At 57.9% G+C, this 18,230-nt stretch overlaps 8 protein-coding genes across 8 annotated transcripts; 3 read left to right on the top strand and 5 right to left on the bottom strand.

Moving 5' to 3' along the window:
• Positions 1–482: 482 nt before the first annotated feature.
• Positions 483–1,460, bottom strand: MKK02DRAFT_8576 (transcriptional regulator Nrg1; the record flags this gene model as incomplete). The annotated part of the gene is made up of 2 exons (XM_053093706.1): positions 483–1,206; positions 1,252–1,460. Coding segments are annotated over 2 exons (933 nt in total), but the record flags the coding sequence as incomplete, so codon positions are not given.
• Positions 1,461–2,284: 824 nt separating this feature from the next.
• On the top strand, positions 2,285–3,297 carry MKK02DRAFT_30659 (uncharacterized protein; the record flags this gene model as incomplete). Its single annotated transcript, XM_053088104.1, has 3 exons — positions 2,285–2,327; positions 2,563–2,651; positions 2,803–3,297. 3 exons carry the CDS (start codon positions 2,285–2,287, stop codon positions 3,295–3,297), a joined length of 627 nt encoding a protein of 208 aa, XP_052941892.1.
• Positions 3,298–3,664: 367 nt separating this feature from the next.
• On the bottom strand, positions 3,665–9,917 carry MKK02DRAFT_20864 (nucleoporin Nup186/Nup192/Nup205; the record flags this gene model as incomplete). The annotated part of the gene is made up of 12 exons (XM_053086327.1): positions 3,665–3,775; positions 3,819–4,048; positions 4,093–4,177; positions 4,236–4,507; positions 4,552–4,666; positions 4,701–4,850; positions 4,895–5,175; positions 5,219–8,828; positions 8,862–8,918; positions 8,961–9,021; positions 9,064–9,667; positions 9,716–9,917. 12 exons carry the CDS (start codon positions 9,915–9,917, stop codon positions 3,665–3,667), a joined length of 5,778 nt encoding a protein of 1,925 aa, XP_052941891.1.
• Positions 9,918–10,296: 379 nt separating this feature from the next.
• On the top strand, positions 10,297–11,013 carry MKK02DRAFT_41258 (histone-fold-containing protein; the record flags this gene model as incomplete). The annotated part of the gene is made up of 5 exons (XM_053091496.1): positions 10,297–10,392; positions 10,459–10,481; positions 10,537–10,643; positions 10,691–10,827; positions 10,948–11,013. 5 exons carry the CDS (start codon positions 10,297–10,299, stop codon positions 11,011–11,013), a joined length of 429 nt encoding a protein of 142 aa, XP_052941890.1.
• A 225-nt stretch (positions 11,014–11,238) lies between these two features.
• Positions 11,239–12,893, bottom strand: MKK02DRAFT_20913 (Ribokinase-like protein; the record flags this gene model as incomplete). The annotated part of the gene is made up of 6 exons (XM_053086334.1): positions 11,239–11,396; positions 11,455–11,833; positions 11,906–12,140; positions 12,250–12,430; positions 12,563–12,637; positions 12,818–12,893. 6 exons carry the CDS (start codon positions 12,891–12,893, stop codon positions 11,239–11,241), a joined length of 1,104 nt encoding a protein of 367 aa, XP_052941889.1.
• Positions 12,894–13,210: 317 nt separating this feature from the next.
• MKK02DRAFT_30657 (uncharacterized protein) lies at positions 13,211–14,851 on the bottom strand (the record flags this gene model as incomplete). The annotated part of the gene is made up of 3 exons (XM_053088103.1): positions 13,211–14,572; positions 14,622–14,742; positions 14,790–14,851. The coding sequence occupies 3 exons, from the start codon at positions 14,849–14,851 to the stop codon at positions 13,211–13,213; spliced, it is 1,545 nt and encodes a 514-aa protein (XP_052941888.1).
• A 415-nt stretch (positions 14,852–15,266) lies between these two features.
• On the top strand, positions 15,267–15,982 carry MKK02DRAFT_30656 (bud site selection-related protein; the record flags this gene model as incomplete). Its single annotated transcript, XM_053088102.1, has 5 exons — positions 15,267–15,325; positions 15,385–15,468; positions 15,581–15,721; positions 15,772–15,905; positions 15,954–15,982. The coding sequence occupies 5 exons, from the start codon at positions 15,267–15,269 to the stop codon at positions 15,980–15,982; spliced, it is 447 nt and encodes a 148-aa protein (XP_052941887.1).
• A 407-nt stretch (positions 15,983–16,389) lies between these two features.
• Positions 16,390–17,869, bottom strand: MKK02DRAFT_30655 (uncharacterized protein; the record flags this gene model as incomplete). The annotated part of the gene is made up of 2 exons (XM_053088101.1): positions 16,390–17,466; positions 17,531–17,869. 2 exons carry the CDS (start codon positions 17,867–17,869, stop codon positions 16,390–16,392), a joined length of 1,416 nt encoding a protein of 471 aa, XP_052941886.1.
• Between the last annotated feature and the right edge of the window lie 361 nt (positions 17,870–18,230).

Below are 18,230 nucleotides of genomic sequence, written 5' to 3'. Positions count from 1 at the left end.
CCTTTTTGCGACTCCTCTCCCCCGCCCGACCCGTCCGACAAACTCGAGATGCTCGCCCGCTGACTCAACGCCGAGGCGTGGTTCCGCCCCGCCAGACTGTGCACAGACTGCGGTGTCCCGTACCCGTAACCGCCCATGTGGTGATGCTGGCTAGGATGCGGTTGCTGGTAGCCGTACGAAGGGTGGTGGATGATCCCGGGAGGGATCGACCGGTTCATACTGGACGGATCGACGCCCTGGGATGACATTGGCGGTGTCCTCCTCGATCCGCCAGATCGGTGCACGCCCATCCCCGGCCCATGATCCCCATTCCCGATCCCATCGTCGTGTCCGTTGCTATGACCCACGCCGACGCTCGCCGAACTGGGCGTCATTGGCCTATGGCCGCGAGCGTACGCTGAAAGTGACAGATCCCCATTCTTCCCGTCCTCGTGCCCCTGCCCGTGTCCGTGGTTTTGGCTCATCGGCGTGTTGGTCTGAGTCCGAGGCGGATACCCATTTCCATTCGCCATAGGTCCTTGAGCATACCCAGGCGTCATCATGCCGCCGTACGACCCTTCCCTTGAATGACCAAAGTTGGGCTGCATCGGACTGTACAGGTGATGACCGTAAAATTGCGGAGGCGGGCCCGCTTCTTCGACCGGTCGACCGCCGGGCGAGTACATGGGGTGGTGTGGGTGAGGGGGAGCATACGGATTCGTCATGCCCGCAAAGTGCCGGTACGCCTGGGGCGGCATGGCCGTGGGGTACCCGTATGGCGGGAAGGGTTGAGGGTAGAATTGGTGCTGATGAGGGTGCTGGTTGGGATTGATCGTACCGGGTCCGGGTCCGGCCGCCTGCGGATGGTGAGCGCTCGTAGGTGAAGGAGCTCGAGAGGAGTTGACCGATTGCTGAGGGTGAGGCTGGAGCATTTGGATTGGCGGGGGAAGGGGATATGCGGGGTAGCCATGCTGCGTCGGATCGAACATGTACGGAGCGTACGGGCTCGGCCCTTGCGACGTAGGGGTCTGGTACGGCGAGGGCAAGTGGCTAGTACTCCCCGTAGCAGATGCCGAGGAAGGTGTACCCGCGTTGGAAGCTTTTGATTTCCGCGGTTGTCGTGTAGAGACAGACTTCATCCCCGCCGCCTCCATCGCTGCATTCACCGCCGCCCTCGCTTGTGACCCATCTCCTCGTCGCAATTCCGGCGACAGATGCGTACGATAGCTGGGAATCAGCTCGATATCCCTAAGATCCGAGAGAGACACTCACTGCTGCTGAAGATTGTCCTGCCGACTGGTCTTGGTATCGCAGCCGGGATACGGACATCTGAACGCCTTGACACCAGTGTGTATCCTCTGATGCCGCTGCAGATGCCCGCCCGTCGTAAATCCTCTTCCGCAGATATGGCACAGATGGGGTTTCGCCTTTCCTTCTGCGGGACCTGTCGCCCCGTTCTTCCCCTTTGAAGTGGGCGGAGGCGGCGTCACCTCGCCCGACGATCCTCCCGACTGCGCCGACTGGCTCTGCGGTGGAAGCTCGGGAAGCGGGAGACCCTCGACCTCGTCCTTGATATCTATGTGGGAAAAGAGATGGACATCGGGAAATCCGGATGTCGCCGTGCTGAGACCGAGAGAGGACGACGGGGTGGTATGCGCGGTATGTAGGATGTGAGCAGGATGAGCCGTGGCGGTAATGGGGGTGATGGGCGTGGTATGAGTGTGAGCGTAGGTAGGCGGAGGTTGTTGAGGATGATTCGGCTGCGTAGGGGAAGTCTGGCCCGACATGGTCGCCCAAATTAACGCGGGTGGCTGGAGAGGGGACATGTGTTCAGCGTGGTCCATCTCTGAATGATAAGAGACATATGACCCTGTAAAAAGGGAAGGTGTAAGGGAAAAGAGTAGAGAGGACATGGCTTACAAAGACTTTGAGTCCGCGACCCCGCCCAGTCTCTTCTAGTTATCTCCGCGTAGGATGGCGAAACAATCGTGTCTCAGTCCTCGCCGATTTTGTCACGCCGAGAGCAGCTGATGTTGCAATTCGTCCGAGACCGCCGAAGGGATCGGCGAGTACGGACCTGGAAGAATTTGCGAGGCGGAGCAGAAAGACGGACGGAGGGAAGACGAGTAGAATTTTCGCCAAAAGGTGGGTGAAGGATAGGCAGAAGATCAAAGGTAGGAGAAGCTGGAGAATCGTGCAGCGTGGGGTATGGAGGTCGGCGCGGGTACTGATATAGACAGGGTGGAGATAAATTTATGATGGACACTGAGAGGTATGATCAGCTCTGTCTGTAGCTGTGCAAAATATGGCAGGCGAAAAAAGTGATGCTTGGGAGGCGGACGAGGTGTGTGTGTGTGCCCATGTTTCAAGAAAGAGGCCATCTTCCATACAGCTCCGCTCCTCCCTCTGCCAGACTCTGGACGGCTCTGCGTCGGAAGCCAATGCGCATCCGTAGCTAGTGACAGGCACAGCATCCATGACTGATACCGCCCGCCTCCGCCTTCTTCCTAGTCCGCCACAAAGCCTCCGACAAGAGAATGCACGTTCACGACTCCGACAAGCAAGGACGCTAACTCACCTCAGATACAGCTCAGCTCCGTCGCTCTTCCTCAAACGAGCACAGTTCCCCCAGTTCCGCTTTTCTTCTACCGATCGAAAGCGATAAGCGGACGGTGTGTCGTGTATCGTCGTTTCGCGCCACCCTACTCTGCCTGTCCAGCTCTGACTCTCTATAGCTAGCTACTCGACCACCAGCTGGCTGCACTCTATGGCTGTATCTGCGAAATTCCTCGTCCACACGGACACCTGCTGGCTGATTAGAAGATAGGGATAGGGTCAAACAGGGAACAAACAGGGATTGATTCAGCGAGGAAAGGGGTATTCGGGATTTTCGAGGGTGGGGGTTTTACCGACCGACGGGGCAAATGGCTGGCAAATGGGGGCGACGACAGCGAGAGAGGCAATAATAGGCAGGGCAGCCAAGGGCGGGCGGCAAGGGCAGCAGCCAAGCCTGCAGGGAATCGGCCATACCAAAGCCGGGGGCCTCGGCGCATCTGCCGTCATTTCGATACACCGACCAATGCGATCCCTCCGCAGCCGAAGGCGCAAGAGCCAGAGAGTACGGTATTTCTCGGCAACGCGGCACCGCCGGCCGATGCTTGGGGGCAAGACATGCATCATGCAGCACGCGGGTCATGCGCTCTTTCCGGGAGGATATGTTTAAAAGACGAAGCCGGAAATGTTTTTGTCCGTAAAAGACGAAGAGAGTCCGAAACCTGTCTAAAAGACGAAGATCAGAGCCAAAAACAGGGTTTCTGAGGTCCCGGGGGACGCGAACAAGTCCCAAAAACCCCCTCCGCGCCGCAGACGCTCAGTCAGACGGTATCGCTCGTACGGACTTGGAATTTGGCATGGGCGTAGCCAAGACGTCGAGCTACCTGCTGATACTCTTTGCCGGCCCAATGGACAACTCACAGCGGACTTGTGAGGATATCTGTCCAAAGCATTCGTCTTTTAAACATTATTCCGGGTCATCTTCGTCTTTTACGGACAAAAACATTTCCGGCTTCGTCTTTTAAACATATCCTCCTCTTTCCGGCGTTTCGGATCCGCCGGAATGCTCTGGCGACGCTCCTCACGAGCTCCTTGACATTGCATCAAAGCTACTCTACATACAGGCGCGCTATCATTGCTCTGCAGCCTCCCCCGCCAGCCCAGAGATCAATTCCCCTACTCTCCTAATCAACATCCCATGATACGCCGCCCCCTTGTCGTTACGTTGTTGCAGATCGGGATGCTACCTTGTCAGCCTTGTCCCTGTCTTTCTGACTGCTACTCACCACATCCACATCGTCCAGCCTCTCCAGCGTTCCCCTCAGCCCACCAGCTATCCGCTCCAATACACGCACGGTCCCGGCTTTCGAGCGTGACGCGTCCAGCTGGGACCCGCTAAATGCGCCAAGCGAAGCGGCAAGGTCTCCTGGTCGTACATGTTCTTGGGCCCCACGAGCATCATTGGCGTAGAAGAGTAGATGTCGCCATACGAGAAGGAGGACCGACTCGATCATATCTGGCGGTCAGCTCCTGCCCGGTCTGCTAGAAGATCTAACTCACTGAACAACATCTGCCCTCTTTGGGTATACGCAGCCAAAGCAGTCTCGGTATCCGCCTCCTCCTTGAGCACCCCGCTCTGTAGTCGCTGTCCCATCAGCTCCTTGACCGTCACAAATCTCAAGCCCATGTAAACCTACCTGGACATCACCCGCATCTAGCTCTCCGCCATCTTGCATCCTCTCCAATACAATCTCATAATCACTGCCGACGTCCCCCAGATCTTCCGTCAGATCTGCAAGAAGGTCCACCGCCATCTGAAGCGAAGGCGCCGAGGCGAGGTATTTGTTGGAAGTGTCGGATTGGCGATGCGCCCCAGTGACCAGTACGGGGGTGGCAGTTCCGGATTTGAGACCCGCGGTGGTGCCGCAGAGGTAGACGAGGAGGGTGTGATTCAGGGCGAGGACGTCCGACTCCGCTATACAGTCAGCTTGGTCCTCATGCGGCAAAGTGAGAACCCACCTTCATGTGTCTCATTTGGATTGATCAGCGCGCCAGTCCAGGCGTCATGGTCAAAGAATCGCGCAGCAATGGAGAGAACGCCGAGGTGGAACGCGCCAAATCCAGTCGGTGATCGCTATAGTCAGCTCCAGCCCCAACCTTAAACTCACCAAGTCCTCCACGGGCACCTTGTGGACCACCATCGCCAATATCGAGACAATCAACCGCGTCTCCTCGATCCCCGTGAGCGTGACCGCCATCTGGTTCTCCCGGAGTAAGACAAGCAGCGAGTCTCGATGGGCGTTGAGCAAACTTATTCCCTATTCCATCAGCTAGGCTCGACCAGCAACGGAAGGAGACTTACATGTCCCGCTCCGCTCCGTGACGACTTGTTGAGGCTCGACAAGACCCGTACAATCAACTGCAGCGCGTAGATGAGGACCCGGTGTTGCCGGATAACAATCTCCGCTACCGTCGGATCGGCAAGGACGTCCTCCGAGATGGGCTGAACAGCCATAAAGCCGCACATTGCAAACACCTCGAAAACGCCCGCGTCGAGGAGATCTTCCGCGCCTTTCCGAGTGGACGCGACGGCAGTGAGGAAGGCGATTTTGGACTCGTATACCCAGTACGCGTGTAGATTTTCTGCACATCAGCAGCGTCGTTTTGAGTCGGCCTTAGAACTGACCTGGGCTTGGAGACAAACATTCCTGCAGAGCAATTTCCCGGTCCTTGATACTCCGCAAGAAGAGCGGCAAGTATCCTCCCTGACTCAAGGGTGATATTGCCTGCCGATCCCGCTCAGTCTGACACACGCCCACCAGTGCCCCCAGAAGGGCAAAGCATTCCGTTTTCCATACGTCCCTATCATCCGCGGCGTCTCGGCAGAGGGTAGCGAAGAACCGATCCTTCTTTGCGGCAATGACCGCCAGGGTTGTCCGGTGCAGGTTGAGCGGTTGGCCAGGAAGGGCCGTGCCGACCGTCATGACTGATCCAGCGACGGATCCGTCTTCCCCGAAGGACGCCGAAGGAGTCAAAAGGGTAAGGTACTGCCCGATAGCGGCGTACAGGTTCCCGCGGGCGCTCTCGGTCGTTCCCGGCCGAGTAATGATATCGACGATAGCCTGCAATGCCGCAGACAACCGGTCGACGGGGAGATTGGCACCCTCGAACTCGCCGAGCATATTGACGAGGGCAGTCATGACGACCAGTACCGACTCGCATAGAATTTCTAGGACACCGGTGGCCGAGACGAGATCCCCCGCTAGGCGATCCAAGAGCGCATCGAGCAGCTCAAAGAGAACCACCTCTTGCTGCTCCTCCGCAATGTACTTGAAGAGCATCGCGAGGGAGACTTTGAGCGCCGCATTCCAAGAAGTCAAGAATGACCCCTTGGCCAGACTGATATCCGTCTCCCGGTTCTTCTGTCCCAGACGTTGCAGGACGAATGTCATTTCCGCCTCGATAGCTTGGACCGCCGCGTCCGTAGAGAGACTGCCGGTCTTTTGGAGATGACGCCGATAAGACCGCATAGTCTTTTCGAGCGCCTCGACGTCCCACCAGTCCACGTCGGCCCGTTTGAACTGGTCGAAATCGAAGCTGCCGAAAAAGTCTAGCGCACGGCTTTGCGCGGCCGGATCGGTTTCTTCCCGCCACTGCAGGTCGATATTGGCGAGAACGTCTACAATGAGAGGCGGCCGTGATCCGCCCGAATCGTCTCCGTCCTCCGCGCCGTCCGTGCCGTGGAATACCAGCTCGGCGATCTCGCTGGCGGACGTCCCATTGCCCTCGAAGGCAAAGACGTCAAGACTGACGGCGGCGATGATCCACTTCTGGAAGTCCAGGTAAGCGACGAGGGTCTCGGCGGTGGTGCCGACCTCGCCAGCTGCGGACTGGGCGATCCCGGCGCCGGGGAGATCGTCCCGCGGTGCAGAGGGGCAGTACCGCGGCAAGTCCGTGAGTTGGCGTTCCGAGAATCCCGAGATGGACGACGCGTAGCTCATGGTGCTTTTACCAGTGACCGACCGGGAGAAGAGTTGATGGATCAACTGTGCGCTCTTGGCCGCGAGGAGAGGGTGGACGTCGCCAAGGCAGACCTCGCTCGACCCCTCGCTGAGCTGCCGGAGCACAATGTGCAGGCATGACAGCCTCGAGTCCGGGAGTCGAGGATCTTGGAGTCCAAAGTCCCCAGCTTTAAAGTCGAAGCCGAGGAGGAAGTGAGCGAGGGTGGGGCCCGAGATATCGCTGTGAGTCCCCTCGATGAGGAGGTCGAGGATAGCCGAGCGGATGACGATGGGGAGTGCTTCCCTATCCGCATGCCCTCCTGTACCCGCCAATACCCTACGCTCCACCTCATGGATCTCGCCCGATGTCATTGTGTCTCCTGTCCCGTCAAGGCGGGTACAGAAGCCCTGAGCGATCCGGATCGAGTCATCCGATGCATCGATGATCCCCGCCAGCCGATTGACCGAGCTCGAGTATTCGCCCCGGAAGATATCGTTCCGGCTAAACACCGGCGACGTCGCGAGCGCCTGTAATATCTTTAGACTGACGAGGGAGACGGCGAGGTCGTCATCGCCGACCAAGAGGGCGATGGCGTTGACGTTGGACAGGTGGGTGAGGAGGTATTGGTCGAGACTCTGCAGGCTTAATGGGCGGCGGAAGGGGTGGGTGGAATTACGGGAAGGGTCCGAGAGGGTGAGGAGGAGGACGTCGGAGAAGACGAGCTGGACGTCGAGGATGCGGTGATACATTCGAAGAACGCGGCGGAGTGGACGGAGGATGTGGGCGGGACGGGGTGAAGGACCAGCCATGGCGCTGTCGACGAGACCGGCGAGCACGGCGAAGATCTGTTGTTCCCCGAGTACGCGGAGGAAGACGGTGAAGCCCGGTTCCTCGGACAGAGCCGTAGCTACCGCTCCGACCGACCGGTGGTCCACCTGTGTGACCAAGTCAGACATGTCGAACGCCAATAACGCCCGCTCCATCAGGGCGAATATCCCATCCAGCATTTCCCATCGCTCCGCTTCTCTAAGGTATCGCCTGGCGCCAGGAACGAGGAGGATCCGATCGAGGACGTAGTGTATGCCTCGACGGAGAACGTTGGCAACGCGTGGTGCGAGTCGAGTTGGTGTGGTTGAAGGGGAGGGGAGTAGGATAGTGAGGAATTGGATATACGCGCGAGTGACGGGGTAGGTCTGGGCGTCGACCTCGGCATACTCCGTCTTGGCTATCCAGCCAATCGGCGGAGGCAGCCGAGCGGGGTCGATGAACCGGCTATCGAGCGATGGGTCCGCATACGATATCCGCTCGAAGTGCTCTACCGCCCGGTTCCTTATATCGTCATCTACCGCCTCGCCCGTCCGGCTACAGAAGGCCGTGATGGCGTCCAGAATGGCCGCTCTGAGATCATTGGGGATATCGCAATTGACAAAGTCAAAGAGCTGCTGCAGAGGATGTGGTTTATGCTGCATAAGCGCGCTCCGAGCGAGGGGCGAGTACCGGACGACGGTCGAGAGGAGTTTGGTCCATCCGATACAGATGTCGACTTCCTCCTGCGACATGGGGTCGAGGCTGGCGCTCCGGTTGGATTTCATGGGTTCGAAGAGGTGGGGGAGGATGTCAAAGTAGTGCTGGTAGAATTTGAAGAGGGCCGACCAGGGGAGCCGAGAATCCTTCATCCGCTCAAAGCACTTGGCAGCGCACGCTGGGCCGGTCGACAGCGCAGTCAACAGCGCCCAGAATGCGGGGCCGGGAAAGTTGCCCCGCGTGTCGAGAAGGACGCCGATAAAGGCCGTGCTGTCCCAAAAGTCCTCGGCACTGTCTGGCGGTAATGACCGGTAGACAGTGGCCATGAGCCAGAGGAAGTCCTGGTAGTACGTTGGTGGGGGAGCGACCTGGGACCGCCGGATAGAAACGTCCTCTTCCTTATTCCGAAGGTTTCGGAGAAAGTTCTTTTTGACCGCAAGACCGTCGACCAGTTCCTGGATCTGCCGAATAATGATGTCGTCGTTATCCGGGTCCGACCGAGTGGCAAGCTTGACCAGAGCATCCTCCGCTGCCGCCTGTGCCTCGTCCTGCTCCTCCAGCCCTCTTTCTCTCCGGATCGCCAGGATAGTCTCCCGCAGGAATCGCAGAGCGTCCCCTGCGAGCGCGTCCAGGATGAACTGCTCCGCCATAGGCGCTTCGATACCGGTCGTTGCGACCGCCGCGTCGTGTCGAAGGGCGGAGAGGTAGAACATGCAGAAGGCTAGCCGTGCCCCGTCGCGCAACTGGGGAATCTTCCACTCTTCTTGCAGCTGGACTTCAGCGAGGTCAAATGGCGCACTCACGACATGGCTAGCTGCAAGTCGCAAGAACTTGACATCCCTAATCCACCCGTCGACCATCTGTTCGTCAGCTCTATTCCATGAAACGGATTCTGTACTCACATCATACCGCACATGGGCCGGATCTATCATCTCCAGCGGTCGTAAAGCAGCAAAGAGCGAACTGCCATCAGCCCGACTCCCCGTCTCTCCAGGCTAGACTCACGCAAGCACAGTCGTCATGATTACATCCGCCTTTTCCACCTTCTTCAACCACTTCAACATCCTCAACACCTGCGCCTTGCCCACAATCCCCGCCTCGCATATCCCCGCCAGTATCCCCGCCATCTTGCACTGCTCGCTCCGCACCGCCGCTATTCGGAACGAGACCGACTCGTACTCCGCCATCGACCCTGACCTCTCCTGCAGCAGCTTCGATATCCTCCCTTGCGCCACGTCCAGCTGTGAGATGATCTGGTCCACGAGCGTTCCTTCTCCGCCCGACGCGAGGGGTGTCCGGATAGTAAGGAGCTCGTCCACCCAATTCCGTAATTGGTCGAACGGCGGGCTCAGGTCCGCCTCGGACGGAGCCGTCAGCCGCAGGAGCTCCCGTAGAAAGTCGAGCATCTGTCCCGTCCATTCATGGTATGTGAAGGTGGCGATCTCAAAGTTGGACCGAGAGGGATACCGCGGACGTTCTTCCTCGGACTGGAGAACGAGGGTGGCTGCGAGGAGTTGGGAGATGGATAGCTTTTCGGATATTTGTTGAGCAGACGTGAGGAGGTCGCCTGAGAGCTGTATTGAGGCGCCATTGGGTGTGGTGGTCGGACCTGAAGTGATCAGCTTGCTCTCTAAGATGACGTCGTGAAATTCCTCACCTTTTTCTATCCGCTGCTTATCCGCCTCGCTCGGTCCAGGTATGTTGGTCAAGCAGACGAGCCACGGTCTTGCCTCGTCCAGCTTCTGGAACAGCCGCCGCAGTGTCGAGGTGGTAGGCTGGGCAACGACGCGGCCGAGCAGATGTTGAAGGTCCGCAAAGAGGGTGTGATCCCAGTCTGCCATCGGCGATGCGGGAGGCATTTCGGCACGAATATTGCGGGACACCTATACTCCGGGGTCACACGGTCTGCGCTGGCAAGGGCGGGCGGGAGAGGCGCTATAGAGAGGGAGAGAGGTGTATGGAAGGCGAACAGTCTATGGCCATGGTACACGCTCTAGCTAAGAGAGGCTGAAAGTGCAAGGTCGGGTGACGGCTGACGTAAAAGCACCAGCTAGCCGCACGTGATCAAAACCTGTTCGGCGTTCCCCGGCCTTTTGTTTGTTTACCTCTTCATCGCCCAGCGCGCGCCCCCCCCACTCGCCACCTCACCTCACCTCACTCCATCACCTACCTCCCTACATACTATCACTGTCTCCTATACCTTACCTCTACCCTACTCACTCATCGTACCCATCTACAATGTCCTCAAAGACTACCGGCGGGAAGGGCGGCAAGGCAAAGTCCTCATCCGAGACCAAGGTCTTGTCGACGCGTTCGTCCAAGGCTGGCCTGCAGGTGGGTCTTGCTTTCCCTCTCTCGTGCACACCAAAGCCATTCCGAAGCTTCAGCTGATCATCATAGTTCCCTGTTGGTCGTATACACAGGTCAGCTCCTCCACTACCCCCTCTGACTCGATGGGAACTACGAGCTGACCCACAGGTTCCTCCGTTCCAAGAACTCCAACAACATCCGGGTCGGAGCCAAGGCCGCCGTCTACGTTGCTGCTATCATGGAGTACCTGACCGCCGAGGTCTTGGAGCTCGCAGGTAAGCTGCTTTCTGCGCATCGCTCTGCGGGACCAGCTGACCCATAGGTAACGCCGCCAAGGACCTTCGAGTCAAGCGTATCACGCCCCGACACTTGCAGCTCGCTATCCGCGGTGACGAGGAGCTGGACTTGCTCATTAGGGCTACTATCGCCGGTGGTGGTGTGCTTCCTCACATCCACAAGGTAGGTCGCTGTTGCCCTCCTTTGTTTAGCCCTTCCTCACGCTGCGCTCGACCCCTCCTTCCCCCACCCGCGTCTCGTCCTGCTCTTCTCATCACCTTGAAATCGTCGCTGACATGGCAGTCCCTCGTGTCCAAGACCGCGGGCGGAACTGCCGCCAAGCCCAAGGCGACCGGCGGCAAGGCCTAGCGCGATCTCGACCCATGTGCTTTTTTGGTCTCCTGTTAGGTGTTGACCAGCCGATAATGTGAGGCGGCGATATGGATGGGATGAGCTTTCTTTTACTTCGTTTTCGCTGTATGACGGCCTCGTAGCCTTTATGAATATCGTGTCTGCAAACTTCCCCTCCTACTGCTTGAGCTTGACTTGTTCGCCCTGAGAGTATGCACTGCGCTCTACTGTAGGGCACCATAGCTATGGCTCCTGCATCCTTGCGGCGATGTCCCTTGCTCTCGCCCACGGATCATCGCCATTCCACCTTCCCCCGACCCCATCCTGACCTGACAGACCGTACACAGGCAGCCCCCGTTGCTGGATCATGAAGCTCGCAGCCGCTGATCCGCAGATCGTAGCTGAGACTGTCAGCCACTTCCATGCCTCCCCGCCCGTCTGCCCAAGGGCAAAGCTTACCAAATCGCGCATCATCTCCGGAAAGTATCATCCCCGCCGCAAACCCACCCAAGAACCCATTCCCGCCCCCCGTCGGATCAACTACTCTCCCTTGCTCCTCCTCCTGCCAGTACGCGGGCGTCCAGCCCTTCCAGGTGGGACTGATAGTGTAAGACCCGTACTTGCCTGCACGGAGGACGATTGTCGGTATTGTACGGCCGGACGATTGGGCTAGTGGTTCAAGAAGGGAGTGAAGACGGGTAGCTGCGGACTCTGTTTGGGCTGTCGTGTCTTGCTGCGTGTCGTGATTGAGGTGCAGGATATGTTGTAGCTCCAGAAGATTAGGTGAGATAACCTCGAAGTTGACGGCGAGGCGACACCATTCGTCTACTCCTATTCTCTCTCCACCCTGTATTGTCAGATCTGTGTTCTAAACCGGTCAAGGAGAAGAGCTGCTCTGAGCTGCTCTTACCTGCACATCCAGTGGTTCCCAGATCATCTTCGGCTTCCAAGATGAAACCACCCCCTCGACCTCTCCCCGCGCGATAGCGTCCCGCTCAGCGACAATAGCGTGCGCTCTCGGATATCGCACAACGACGTGTACCCATTCTGGCCGGTCTTGCGCCCACGGTGAAGGCGGACAGACCAGATCTGACAAGTGAATCTGGAGCGATGGTGTCAAGTACCGGAACGATTGATGTCCCTCGCTGAGGCTCAGCTCTATCCCCCTTGTTCGCCGCTGGATTCTGGTGCTGTCTCGGGCAATAGTACTTAAGGGGAGTCCATGGGTACCAGGATGTCAGAAGATCAACTCACCCTACTTCACTCCCCGAGTAAACATTCAAAGCCCGAGTCGTTCCGCCCTCCCTGGCCCGCCAATACACGCCCTCACCCAGCACACTTAGCTTATTTTCGAAAGCGGGTGGAAAGTCGGTGCCCTTGTCCACGACGAGACCGACGTGCGACGGAGATAAGAACATTCGGGCAGCGATCATCGCTGTATCAGTAATCAGTACGGTGTCTTCTCATTCTGCGCGTCGCGCGAGAGGTCAGTGGGGTATTTACCGTAGACCCCGCCTCCGCCTATCTACGGGATCAGCTCGTACTCCACTATGTACACGAAGCCGACGCACCGCTTCTTCTTCGGTCTGACGCTTTTGACCATCGGGGTCCGTCACTTCGAAATGATCGATGATGAACATCCCTATCTTTCGTCAGTACCAGTCCGCGCGTGGATCTGGCAACAATGTGACCGAACGCCAGGTCAGTGGTAGAGCGTGTCCATGTCAGTGGGTGAGTACCATTAGGTGGCCTGGTCTAATGTCCCTTTGGCAGTTCTGGTAGGAAGCGATGAAAATAGGAGACAGGGCAGAGAAAGACTGACCAAGCGTTGCGACTCTCCCTTTCTCTCCAAGCTGACTTGGCGTCGGCTTATTGAGAAAGAGATCGGTAGAGCTCATGATCAGTCGAGTGGGAGTAGACACGCAAGTGGGCAAGCTTGGGACAAGTGCGATATCCCAGCGAACACGCAAGTGAGCAAGCTTGGGACAAGGTCTGAGCGAGGAATGAACGATGAAGGAATGTGGCACAAGCAAATCGCGTATGCGCAGCACGACAGCTTGTGAACCATAATTTGTAAGATAAGTTAGTCCTCCTAGGAAGGCTACGGTCGGCAACAGGGCGGAAATGAATACATGTACTCGGATCGACCCTCAGATCCTGATCATGAGGCATGCCCTCACCTTCCCACGAGCAGGACTACAACCCCAGCCCAGGCCTACTCTAAATCATACAACCCCTCCTCATAAGCCGCCAACAGCCGTGGATCCATCCCCTCCATCGCACCTTCCGTCGGATGCCACTCATTCGACCACACCCCTCTCTCTCCGCCCTCCAGCTCCTCGTCCTCCAGATCCAGCACAATCCCATCCCTTCTCGTATCCCTCCCTCCAATCCCACTCGCGTCCGCTCGCTCCCTCCGCCTCAACGTCCGAGCGATAAACTGATCTACCGCCGCTACACCACCATCATCCACTACCGCCCCCTCCTCCTCTCCCTCCCCAGCCCGTCCGGATCCCCCGCCTGCGCCCGACGGGCCCGCCTCGCCAAATTCGTCCGCGAAACCGAGGATATAATCCGTCAGACTGTTCCCGCCCCATGCTGGCCGGTTGGAACTGTGATTCCGATTTCGCCGGCGCGCCGCATATGTCTCTGCCGTATGGGGATATGGGATATCCGCGCCCGATTCGGTCCCAGGTCCCGGCTGAGGCATGTCCGTCGTCGGCTGAAACAGCAGCGCCGAGTCGTCCGCCCCATAATCCCCTCCGCCCGTATACCGTCCAAACATCGCCTCGACCTCATCGTCCGCCGCTCCACCTGCGCCCCGGGTAGGCGCTCGACTCCGTCTCAATCGCTGTCGCCTCCCTCCTGCCCCGTACGGGTATGCCTCATCCTCCTCGCCGTCCACCCCAAACTCCTCCTCTCGCTGACGCCGCCTCCGATCTGCTCCGAGTATGGACCCCGGGACGTATTCCGAAAAACGTGGAGGAGGGACGATACCGCTGTCGAAGAAGCCGCCCATGTAGTCTGCTTCCTCGTCGTCGCTGAACGAGAGATCCGGGCCGGTGGGGCCAGTCGGAATATACTCGCTCAGCCACGCAGCGCTGGCTGCGCTTGGTGGACTAGGTGGCCGGGGTGCACCATTGCGAGGAACGAATGTGGCGGCGGAAGGATCGAGACCGAGGCGCCGCATCCGGCTGGGAGAGTGGGCGCGGCTTGTGCCGGATCCCGAACCCGACGCGGTAGCTGATCCGGTCGGCCGTGTGCGTGCCAAGAGCGGGGCAAGCTCGTCCTGAGGTCGCCGAGCGGGAAGGGGGAGCACTCGCCGTGTGGTAGCTTCCACGTCGGTAGCCGCGGCCGCGGCAGCGCTGGCAGGCATGTCCCGTGCAAGCAACCAAGAGGCTAAGGGTGGCTGACCACCTGAGTCGGGTAATCCATGTCGGCGAAGACGCGTATGTACCCGTGGAGGAGGTGATGGAGGTCCGAATCGTTCAGCAGTGTCCGTTGGTTGGCCAAGATCGGCGAGATAGTCAGAGATGGGGCGGTGTGCGCGAGCCCGGGCGTTGGTCAGATGTGATTGCTACGAGTTCAGCTTGTACTGTACAACGTGTACCTTGCCGTGAGCTCACCTGGACTAGAGTCCTGAAACACGCCTGTATAGCCTTATCCCTCGGGTCCAGCGTCCTCACGAACGTCCGGAACCGCAAGTCTAAATTACTAGACTCTACCAAGGGATCTCGGGCGGCTTCACTGGCTCGTCAGCCCCATCCTCCAGGCTGAAGACAGCGAACACGCACAATAGGATCTTGACCTTCTCCAGAAGCACCCTGTCGAACTCGGACTGCGCCCAACGACCCATACTGGCGGTACCGGCTGATGTTAGCGGGAGTGGAGATTTTTGTTTTGTTACGCTCTTCGAGCGATTTTTGGCCGGAGGCGACTGGATCCGTCGATGCAGATACGGTTTATGGCGAGTTCGGCTATGATGTGTCGCTCTGCTTGTACTGTAATACGTACAGATGTCTGGTATAGACAAGAGAAGGCTGGATGAAGACTGATAGAAAGGGCAAAAAGAAGAGACGCGTTCGGTCGGAGAAGGGGTTCGGAGCCGGATTCCGCCGGGTGGCAAATCGGGTTTTATTGCTTTTATCCGGACAAGAATAACAGTCCGTGCGTGCTCTCCGCCAGAAGTCGAGCCAGCAGCTGAAGCCAGCCAGCCAACTCAGCCAACAACACCTCTCTACGACGCCCACCATCGTTCACTGTATAGCGCCATGCCGAAGATCAGGACATCCCGGACGAAGCCTCCACCAGAGGGATACGAGGACATAGCGTGAGCTTTCTCTTTCCCGCCAGTACTGGGCTACAGGGACCACAGTTGACAGAGTGCAGGGATGTGCTCGAAGACTATGAGAAGAAGATGAGGGATGCGGAGAATGAGTCGCATGAGGGCAAGCGGAAGGCCGAGTCTGTCTGGTAAGTGCCTTAATCGCATTGGCAGACGCAGCTGGGCCGGTCATGAGCGAACTTCAGGTCTCAACAGCTGCACCTCCGCCTGAGGCTGCTTGGACCGAGCTGACACCCTCAGGCCAATAATGCGTATATCCCACGCAAGATCACGATACATATACGACCTCTACTACAAGCGGGAATTGATATCGAGGGAGCTGTACGACTGGCTCATCAAGCAAAAATACGCAGACGCGGATCTGATAGCAAAGTGGAAGAAGTGAATTTCGACCTCTCTCTCGCTGAGCAGGATCAAGCTGACGCTAGTAGGCAAGGATACGAGAAGCTCTGCTGTGTCAGGTGTATCCAAACGAGGGATATGAACTTCCAGGGGTCGACGTGTATCTGCAGAGTACCCAAGGCGGTGTTGAAGAAGGGGACGGTCGTTGAATGCCCACATTGCGGTATGTTTGGGTCTTTTGGGTGTAGAAGACGTGGGAGCTGATGATCAGGCTGCAGAGGGTGTTCCTCTGGTGATTAGACTGAAGGTCAGCAGTCATGCATTCTCAGATGTTGTACCTGTCAGGGCAGCTCGTGCGGGTCAAGGGGCAAACACCGATCTCGCACAATACTGACCTGTTATCTTCCCCTTCTGCCGGAACGAGCTGATGGGCTCTCGACTATCCACCATACCGCCCAGTAGTAGGTCATGACAGCTGTCCAGCAGATATGGATGCTATCTCTGAGACTAGAAGTGATACTATGTGCAGGTCCGATTTACGCTAATTACAGTCTAATTGCACTTCCTCATCTCGCGCGATCTACACTATCAGCTTTGATTTTCTCGGTTGAGGTTTCATTGCGGAAGAGAAGGAACAAGAGTCAACAGGAAATACTCACACTACAAGCCCCCAGCAAGCACCGCTGACTTCCTTATTCCGCGACCGCCTAAACCCATCCCACCCCGCACGCCTCGCAGATTGGCGCCTCCCAGGTCGGGTGCCACCGTACAACATCCAGGAGGCCCGAGCTCTTCCTCATGTGGGTCTGACATTCCGCGCCCAGCAACCTGACCATTACCCTCTCCTTGTCGATTGACAGCGCCCGTGCGTCGAGTTCGATCGCCGCGTTGGGGTAAAAGCTGGTATACGCCGGCTCGAAACCGGGACTGAGCATAGTTGATGACATGTAGATATCGACGTCTGCGACGTCCGAATTCGCCGGTCGCGGCCGATTCGTCCCGCTATTGCCGGGACCTGCGACGAGAGCCTTCCTGTGCTTCGCGACGAGCATGAGGTCTCGTGACATCTCGCCGAAATATTCTCGCATGTCCGCATTCGGTGGCCCATCGTACGCCCACCGGATGTTCCGACCCATGGAGACTGGGAACCGAGCGCCCGAAAGACGGGAGAAATGGACCGAGAGCGTGTGAGGAGGGCCTTGGAATGACGCGTAGCTGACGAGTGGCAGACTGAGGGGTCCGAGGTTGTCCAGGATACAGAAGTGACGTAGATTCCCCGACTTGAGGAACTCGGCAAACATGATCACGCTAACTTGCATCCTCTCCTTTTCCCTCGATCCGTCCATGATATTCCGCTCGTACCGGTGGTACGCGTCATCCTCCGAGGCGTAGATGGAGTTGATCGCCCTTGTCTCCAGTCTCGGCAGGACATCCGCCATTGATCTCTTCTCGCCGCCGAGCTCGCCTTGGAAGCGGCAAGTAAGAATGTGAATGCGCGCGATCTCGGCTTCGCAAGCGAGGTCCAAGCCCGCCTCATGCTCCTGGCGGGAGAGCCCGACGTTTCGCCATACCGAGTGCTCGGGGGACGTTTGGGATCCGGCCGCCGGGGTGGAGAAGATGGTCCGGTAGGTCACGTCCGTCGTTTTCGAGCAGTATTCGACCTTGAGCGACTTTGTCAAGGTGAAGCGACGTCCGGGCGCCGATTCAGGGACCGCGAAAAGACCGGGGAAGTCCTCGCTTATAACATGTGTGTAGAGGAGACGCTCGACGATGGAGTTGAAGTACTGCGCTGTCAGCTCAGATCGAGGTCTTCTATCAGGGGAGGCTGCAGTGAGAGGCCGAGCTTACCTTGCTGACCCGGACGGTCTGAGCTAAATGCGGCTGAGCGAGCTCCGAGCGTGGTGGGCGGGAAGACGGAAGGGGAGTGGGATTGCGAAGCCAACGGAGGATGAGCGGCCAAAGCTCCGAGGGAAATTCTTTGTTGAATGGCTTCATGACGAGGGATTCGAGTGTTACTCCCAGAATACTGATGAAGGACCGACTGTGAGACTCGGTGGGGTCCGCGGGGAGATAAAGGACGGATGATTGAAAGGTTGAAAGGGTGGCAAAGTGGCGCGAGGCTTGGGTAACAACTGCTCCGCATTCCTTAAAGCGGAGATCAGAAGATCCCCTTTGGGGTGGATCCATCCCTTTGACAGTGTGTCTTTGCATGTATGCATGGAACTACCCGCAAGATATACGCGAGCATTAGCAGACGATACGCTCTCAGCCGTATCACCATCACATCAGCAGCCATGCTGGATAGTAAAGACCGCCTCCTATCGACCGCCTTGCCGCTCAGTTTTGTTTCGAGCCTGCTTGGCGTTTCGTCTCGGCCTGGTCAGGTCTAATCAGCGGGGTCTAGCAGGTCAGTATTTGCCCATGAGCTGGTGTAGCGCCTCCTGATAGAGCCTGGCCTGCGTGAGACGTGCAGTGCGTGTACATCCATTGTGGCGTACCCGTATAGGGACAGAAGATGAGGAACGTCCAGCAATCCATCTGATAGTTC

This window comes from Dioszegia hungarica (assembly GCF_025882075.1).
Source record: "Dioszegia hungarica strain PDD-24b-2 chromosome Unknown MKK02contig_31, whole genome shotgun sequence".
NCBI lineage: Eukaryota > Fungi > Basidiomycota > Tremellomycetes > Tremellales > Bulleribasidiaceae > Dioszegia > Dioszegia hungarica.
The sequence above is the reverse complement of the archived record's forward strand: the minus strand, read 5'-3'. Positions and strand labels throughout refer to the sequence as shown.